This window comes from Epinephelus lanceolatus, chromosome 20, assembly GCF_041903045.1.
Source record: "Epinephelus lanceolatus isolate andai-2023 chromosome 20, ASM4190304v1, whole genome shotgun sequence".
NCBI lineage: Eukaryota > Metazoa > Chordata > Actinopteri > Perciformes > Serranidae > Epinephelus > Epinephelus lanceolatus.
The window spans coordinates 21,750,352-21,758,478 of NC_135753.1; the positions used below are offsets into that span (position 1 = coordinate 21,750,352).

Consider the following 8,127-nt stretch of genomic DNA (forward strand, 5'->3'; position numbering starts at 1 on the left):
CAATTGGTTAATTTATCTATCAATCAATATGGCTAACCAATGGTGGCATTCCATGGCTACAACCTATCTATTGTAACCCGTATAATCCCATTGGCCCTAACGTGTATTCCCTGAGTGTTCCCTGTTTAGTCACCGCCTGCTGCAGATGTCCGTCCGTTGACAAGGTGGAAAAACTTGGAGTTGTTTGCTAGCGTCAGACTCGGTAAGTTAGTTTCAAAGTCACGCACTCACACAACCGATTATCGATTATGGATATAACGTTAACACAGTTGAATATCAAACGTTGGGGGTAACCAGAACTGCGCGTGTCTTCAATGTATCCTATTACAGTTGTCAGCGGTTGTTAAAGTTAGCTGGAGTGAGCTAGCCTGCTGTCCCTGTTAGCATTTAGCCATATAGCCCGCTAAAGTTAGGATTCACCGGTTTTATTAGCTTTAATTAGCTTAGCCAGCACATTAGCCTGTCGTAAACCCCCTAAACATCTGTCACAGAGCTGCCACTGATTCACTGTTATTCGTTTCTTGGTATATTGTGCAAGTTCTCAGCTCGCAAAACAACAAACAGCGGTAAATGTTAGCTTGGAAACGTTTGCTCGCATAATTATGGTGAGACATGGATGCTCTCAGTGGGAAATTGCAGTGTTATAGCAGTCAAGTGACAAGTCAAGTTAACATCGCAAAACAAACAACACAAAAGGCATTAAGTACATTAAACCAGTTATACATCTCTGACTGTGCTTTATTTGTTTATGCATCTTTAGCTAACCTTAGCTACTTAGCCTTAACTCATTATCCTGCTGTATGTCTTTTTTATTATTTGCATAAGTGCCCCTGCTTAAATAGAAGCTTTACACTTCTTAATAAATATTATTCATGTGAAGATTATAACTTTCAATTACTTTGTTTCCACTGACAGTTGTGTTACATGCCGCACTTGTCAGGAAAACTATTAGATATATCGTATTAGCAATGGTAATATTGGACAGATAACTGTATTGCTTTTCGATCTTAATATCAGTCTATACCACCAAAGGCTGATCCAGAGTGTATGCCAGTTGTACAGGAGCATCTTCACACACCTTGCAGAGACACAAGAAGTCATTGTTGGTTTTAAGTTTTGTGTTTAAGATGATTCTACCTGAACCTCTTACTCTTGCTCTGTGTTTCCCCTAGAAGACTGTTTGGTGATGATGCCCTCTGTGTTAAGGCATGTGTCTATCTGCGCTTGTGAAACACATCAACAGAAATGAGTAAAGATAATCCACGGATCGAAATGGACCTGGTATGTGACACTTCATTTTGATGTCTGACTCAATACATGTCTGCTGAATGCACTGTTTCCATACATTTCAAAATGTGATTTCATTGTCTTACACAGACCTTTGCACACCTCTGTTGTGCCTTTGTGTTGCTCTCACCTGAAAGCTCCTTGTTAGGGTCTCTTATGTGCAAGATCTGAGAGATATTGATCATGGATGGACATCAATTTGGATCGATATACTTAAGGCCAACAATCTAATATCAGCGTCACAAAGTGAAAACATTGATACATATAGCCACCTTGAAGATACACCTTTCTTTCAAAATTCTCATTGTACATCTGAGTCACCATTTTCATCTAAGCACATGAGCACACATCCCTTTCAAACGTTAGAACATTGCTAGCGGCCTAGAGCCAGGCAGATAATGGCAAGCAGCCAAGAAAAAGACAATGAGGCATTTACTTATGTCATCGAATATGGACTGCAGGCTCCGAAATTGAATTGAAATCATATTATGGACTTTAGAATTTCAGCAAATATAATTGTCAAAAAAAAAAAATCAATGTTAACTGTAATTTGCAGGTTGTGGCACATTATTTTTTTCTTTTATTAGTGATGTAAATGATGTGTTTTACATTTTGTTTCACAGGCTTTTGGATCAGCCAAGCCTTATGGGTCCTCAAGGAGCATTGTGAGGAGAATAGCCTCTACTCTTCCTCTTCAACCCTGCGCCAGGGTTCATTTTCAGGTGAGGGAATGTTACCACTATCACAAATATATTTTTTATAATATTGTGTCATTTAACTGACTTGAACAAGCAGCATGTATATCTTGTATTGTTGTAAGATCACGGCGTGTTGTCACATTTGATATTGCCCTGTCTCTCGTGACTGGTGGAGTCACAGTTACGTGACATCAAATCATGTACCCTCTCCCAGCTTTTGTTTACCTCAGGTCGTGTGACTGTTTTCATTTCTGAACCATAAACAGACAGGATGAAGTCATTGGAACAGAGATATTTTCTTATCCAAAGAGCACTGACTGTGTGTGCAGAAGTTTTTAAACTGTTAACAAATCAACTTTTGAGATATTTCTGTTCAGTATCATGTCATTGAAAACTGAACTGCTTTTCTTTACTTTTCTGTCTCTTTCAACGCTGTGCGTTCTCTTTTCTTCTTTTCTCCTGTCTCCAGCCTCCCTCCCTCGCTCTGAGGAATGCAGTCTGTCTGCTTTAGGTCAGTTTCTTCAGCAACAACCTTGTGCTGATTTAAGACCCACTGAGCTACATTCTAACCTACCTGAACCTTTCATTAACACTATAGAGATCCCCTCACCTCCTCCTTCTTAACTACCCTCATTTCCTATTTTCTACTTGATTACCTCCTTTTATTAGTTGTTGAAATGCCGTGTTGTAATGTGTCCTGGTATGTGCTCAACTTTGGCATGTCTTTCTGAGTTTTTTTTTTTGTCCAAATGTTGAACATAGCTGTTCTCTCTCTGACAGCTTTATCCATACAGTGAGGAGGCTGGTGTCCTGATCAGCGCCAGGAGGCAGAATGGTTTGGTGGCCTCTCTGGCTGATGTCGGCTGGCTTGACAGGGATGAGGAGGATGATGATGACAACTTGTTTGGCAGACCCAGGTGAGAGCAGGATAATGATCTTGTAGAGCCAAAGTTTGGCTTACCATTCCACAATCTATGCTCAGGACCAAGGGTGATTGGGACCTTTCTGTTAATGGCCCTTACTCTCTGGAACAACCTCCTTGAGGAAATCAGACTGGGGAGCTCTTTATCTTCTTTTAAATCCCTCTTAAAATCATATTTTTAAGTGTGCTTTAAGTGGGCTTGTGGCCTGAATTCAATCTTTACCTGTTAAGTCACTCCTTAAAACTTATTTATATACATTTTCTGAAAATTTATTCAATCAGTATTTTATTTGTATTGTTTTATTGTACTTAATTTACTCTCTCATATGTAGTTCGTTTTGTTCAGTTTAAATAACTATTACACTGTTTTTAAATAGTTTTTATCATTGTCTTCTATTTTTTATCTTTGTAAAACACTTTGTTTCGTGAGTTAAATGTTATTATAATTATTAATTATTTCTTGGCTCACATCTTCCGGCAGGATAATTGCTAATTGCTAATAATTGCAAGTAATTCTGTCTTATTGAAACAGGTCAGTAATCCCACCAGGACTTGTGTTTCGAGCCCGCGAGCCTCATCCTCAGAGACAATCCTTAACCCGCCAGAGGTCACTACCGAGCCTACAGCAGGAGACTCCGGACCCTCAAGGGCCAACAGTCGCCAATGATGAGGCCATTCAGAAGATTAGCGCACTGGAGACAGAACTCGCCAAACTCAGAGCTCAGATAGCACAAATTGTATTGGCTCAGGAGAAGAACACGCAGCCAGGTATCTCTCACACAAAACAGTCTTATCTCTTTCCTTGTGGCGTAAATGCTTTGAGTGATTTGTTTGCTTCCCTGCAGTGATGTATAATCTCCTGCAGATGGCAGCAGAGTTTCACATGTCACACAGCCTTAAAATTTCTTTCCTTTGTCTCACCTCAGCTGCTACCACAGGGACACCTCCACCTCCCCCTCCACCCTGTGGCACCCTGCCTCCCCCTCCCCCACCACCACCTCCTCCTCCACCACCACCACCACCACTCTCAAATCTCCAGCGGACATTTTCTGCCATTGACTTGATAAGGGAGCGCAAGGGGAAGAAGACAAACAGCCAGACACTTTTGGATTCAAAGCCGGCAGAAATCCCCAGCATGCTTGACGTCCTGAAAGACATGAACAAAGTCAAGTTGCGATCAGTCAAAAGGTGGGGGTCTGCTTAAACAGTGAATCAGACATGTTTGTATACCACACAAATAATCAAATTCTAATTGTTATTGTTTGTGAACTGTGTGTTTCATAGTCGTCCAGTGGAAGGTGAAGCCAAATTGAAGTCCAGCGATCCTACAGATGCTGCAGCTCTCATCGCAGAGGCCCTGAAACGCAAGTTTGCCCATCGGTATCGACACAACAGCGTCAGTGAACAAGGAGACAAGGAGGATTTCACACTTCCAGTTCAAGAAGTAAAACCTCAAACAGAAACCCCTTTGGTGAGAGATGTTACTGTGTACATGCCACAGATGCCACAAAATCAGCCATTAATGAATTGTTTTTGTTGATAGTAATTTGAATTACTCCATATAACATTTTTCATGAGGTGGAATTTCAGGGTTTTTATATTTTTTCCTCATTTTAGGAATCAAGTACATGCAATTTGACTGATCTTGTCTTAAAGGGACAGTTCACCCTTAAATTAAAAATACATGTTTTTCCTCTTACCTGTAGTGCTATATATCAGTCAAGATTGTTTGGCGTGAGTTGGCGAATGTTGGAGATATCAGCCGTAGAGATCTCTGCCTTCTCTCAAGTATAATGGAACTAGATGTCACTCGGCTTGTGGTGCTCAAAGCACCATCAAAACACATGTGAAAAACTCTACAGCAAGGTCTCTTTCCAGAAATCATGACCCAGTTACTTAATCCACAGACCTTGTTGGGAGCAGTTTCATGTAGCAACTATTTTCCTTCTACCAAACTCCACCCGCCAACACTATCACCGTGTAGAAGGAAGTGTGCATCTACTCATGGATGAGAGGCTCATGCTTGTGACACTTATTCTGTCTTCTGTCTGTTTTCACAGTTTGGGCAGCACATGTTGAAAGCAACTGGAAAAAGGAAGTTCATCTAAACAGATGATTCTGAGCTTGGGGTCCAGATGTGCTGCAGACACTTTGAAGTGCCTTATCAACCTTTTAAATATCAGCTGTTTCTGTAGAAAAACAAGGGATTCTGACTGAAGTAGTCTGCTCCAAGTCTCAGTCATCTCATAGTGTTGTATCTGATTGTCTTCTTGACCATCTGTTTTTGCACTTTTATAACTTATAATATTCGCTTCCTGTTTTACAGACATGCTTTTTTTTTTTTTGTTAAACTGAATGTTTTTTTGTGTTGAAAAGTTTAAATTCTCTGCTCATATCAGTGGTGAGTGAAAGTGAAGAGTCAACACTACAGCATCATTTCAATGCTCAATCATAACTTAGGTTTTTGTTAAAATATTGCACGTAACATAGTTGGTCATGTTTGCATTCCCATTGTTCAGGGGGTCTGTGAAAGCTGAAGAGTTCTTCTACCACAGAAGAAAGGGAGCACTTTCTTGCTTGTGGAATATTGTGCTGTATTGTTTATACATGTATGATAGAGTAATTTATGATTGGGATCCTTCTATTTATGTTGTGGTTTAAGTAGGTAATTAAGATTTTAACACAGGTAATTATGCTGTAGATTTTGTTATTAATCATAAGAGGCTTTTAAACAAGTTTGTACTTTATCTGTTGGACCTGTGTGAGTTGTGTCTCAGGAGCCAGTCTTGCCGGGGCTTGTGTGTTCTTTGCTGGTTCAAATATATGCATCCCAATTTTGGTTGATGTTTATTTCTTTAGTATGATTTGTGTTTGAGAGCCAAAGACATTCCAGTGATGATCTGCGAGATTCTGCCTTTCACTGCCAAATATCTTTTCATATTCCTTTGTATATTTTAAATGTAGGATGACGCTGAAATAGTAAGAAACAAATATGGTAACTGCTGTACTGTTTCCAGGTTATAGGCGGTACAGGTGCATGTTCAGTGTTTTCTTGCTTTATCTTTTTTGATAAGACTGCCCGTTAATCACAAAAAGCTTTCCCAGAACTTAAGACACACATTTCAACATCATCTGTAAAGAAACGCTGCATTGTTATAGTTAACTGTATTGAAAACACACTTAAGTCACGGGTCCTTTTGTACCCGCTGTTAACAGTATTCCAAAGGTAAAAATGCTCCTGTGCCAGAAATCATCACATTTTCACACCTCAGTTTGGAAAAACAAAGCGGCGACTCAAGGTCGTGTTTTGTTTTCAGCTCAAAGTGACTGACTGCACATTGTTTCCAGCTCTGTTCATTATGCCAGTGTGGTTGCTGCTTCAAGTCAACTCTACTAGTATTAGCTTTTTATAAGGGAAGGTGGACTGGATGTGTCAGTAGTCGAATTTTGTAGAAGAGTTGTCTTCCATTAAAAACTGTTTTGACAAATCTTTACATTAAAGTTGTTCTGTCCTGATTTGCTGTGGTGTACGTTTGTCATGTGAGTTTTAACCAAATGAAAGTCACCTGCTTTTGTATTGAATTGCCCCTTAAGAGTTGGGATCAAAGATTATGAAGTGCAACATAACTTAAAGGAGATATTATTGTTGATTTACAATTGACATTATTCTGCAAATGTCAACTAGAGCAGTGTTTCTCAAATGGGAGTACTGCAGGAGGTACTGTGATTTTATTTTATTTTTTTAGGTCCCATATTATACTAATTTTCAGTTTTATATTTTTGGTTTCTCCTAGAATGCGTCTACATGCATCTAAAAAACAAAAAACATTTTTCTTATACAGTCTGCCTGATTATACCTCTATTTACCCTCTGTCAGAAACACTCCATCATAACTTGTCTCTTTAAGGCCCTGCCTGAAAAAACCTGTTCCACTTGGTCAGCATTTACAGGTCTTCCACACCAGCGCTCTCGGCATCTCTACATTATCATTGCCGCTGGTATAACTACACTTTAGCAGCACTTCTTTTTGGACCAGTTTTACTGGAATAGCATTTCTAGGCAACTGCTTGGGTCCATGTTTACTACCTGTCAGCTGATGTCATTCATAAACATTAGTTGTGTCTCAATTCAGGGGCTGCAGCCTTCAAAGGCTGCATTTGAAGACCGATTGCATCACATTCGTGCGACCAAGGCTGTCCCATATCGAAGGCTCCTTCAGGTGCGTTCAAGAAATGCAGCCTTCTTTCCAAAATTTGGAGGATGCAACAGATGAATCCTTCGTGGCCCAGCCTATACCAAGATGCATTGCACAGTGGTGACAATTATACATTAAGTCAAGTTAACTAACAGTTGTTAACCTGCTACCGGTTAACTGTTGTTAACATTACTATTAGCTAAAAGCACGCATCTTAATCTTAATTTAAAGGCTGTAGCCCCTGAACTAAGACACAGATAGAGTAAAACATTCCAGCAGGAAATACAAAGGGACCCAATTTAAATGTTTGTTGGAAGTTTCAATCTAGTTGTGACATCACAAAGTCCTGACAGCTCATATGGAAGGAACAGTTTCTGAATATGGTCTGTGTGCAGCCTTTTGATACTTTCATAGTATTTATGTAACACCTTTACCTGCTTTATACTAAAGGTCCAGTGTGTAGGATTTAGTGGCATTTAGCTGTGAGGTTGCAGAACTAAATTGTCTCCCATGTGCCAAGCGTGTAGGAGAACTACAGGGGCCAGTGAGATGAGGAAACGTGAAGGATCCTATCTAGAGCCAGCGTTTGATTTCTCCGCTATTGTAGAAACATGGCAGACTGAAAAGAGTTATGAATGTACCATTTCTGTCAATATAGAAATATTGTTCTGACAGCAAAAGGACATAACGAGGGACATAGCTGGACCTTGAGCCGAATAAAGATGGCTGTCGGCGCTAGGGCTGCCTAAACACACTGCAAACAATTTATAGATTTTGAAAGAATATTGAAACAAAGCAGTGTGTGATTGAGATACAGCCTTTTTTTATCTCTGGAAGAAAAAGAAAAGACGCGGACAAGCACAAAAGAAAGAAACAAGCTGGACACTGAGCAAACAATTCACCTGTGGAAAATCGACCTGACGGTATGGAAGGCATCCTGGGTCGCTATGAATTAATGAAAGAAATATATGCCTCTATCCTACATACTGGACCTTAAAAAAAGACATGGGAATCTGACTTTTTAC

The 8,127-nt window shown here is 39.9% G+C and overlaps 1 protein-coding gene across 2 annotated transcripts; it reads left to right on the top strand.

Annotated features, from left to right (window-relative positions):
- The first annotated feature begins 93 nt into the window (after positions 1–93).
- On the top strand, positions 94–6,423 carry mtfr1 (mitochondrial fission regulator 1). Of its 2 annotated transcripts, none has more exons than XM_033638296.2 (8): positions 94–202; positions 1,173–1,281; positions 1,911–2,009; positions 2,766–2,902; positions 3,440–3,675; positions 3,834–4,095; positions 4,192–4,378; positions 4,968–6,423. In XM_033638296.2, exons 2-8 carry the CDS (start codon positions 1,246–1,248, stop codon positions 5,013–5,015), a joined length of 1,005 nt encoding a protein of 334 aa, XP_033494187.1. In that variant the 5' UTR covers positions 94–202; positions 1,173–1,245; the 3' UTR covers positions 5,016–6,423. The 2 variants fall into 2 exon arrangements, with proteins under 2 accessions (XP_033494187.1, XP_033494188.1); XM_033638297.2 differs by having other exon boundaries at positions 110–202; positions 1,176–1,281.
- The last annotated feature ends 1,704 nt before the right edge of the window (positions 6,424–8,127 follow it).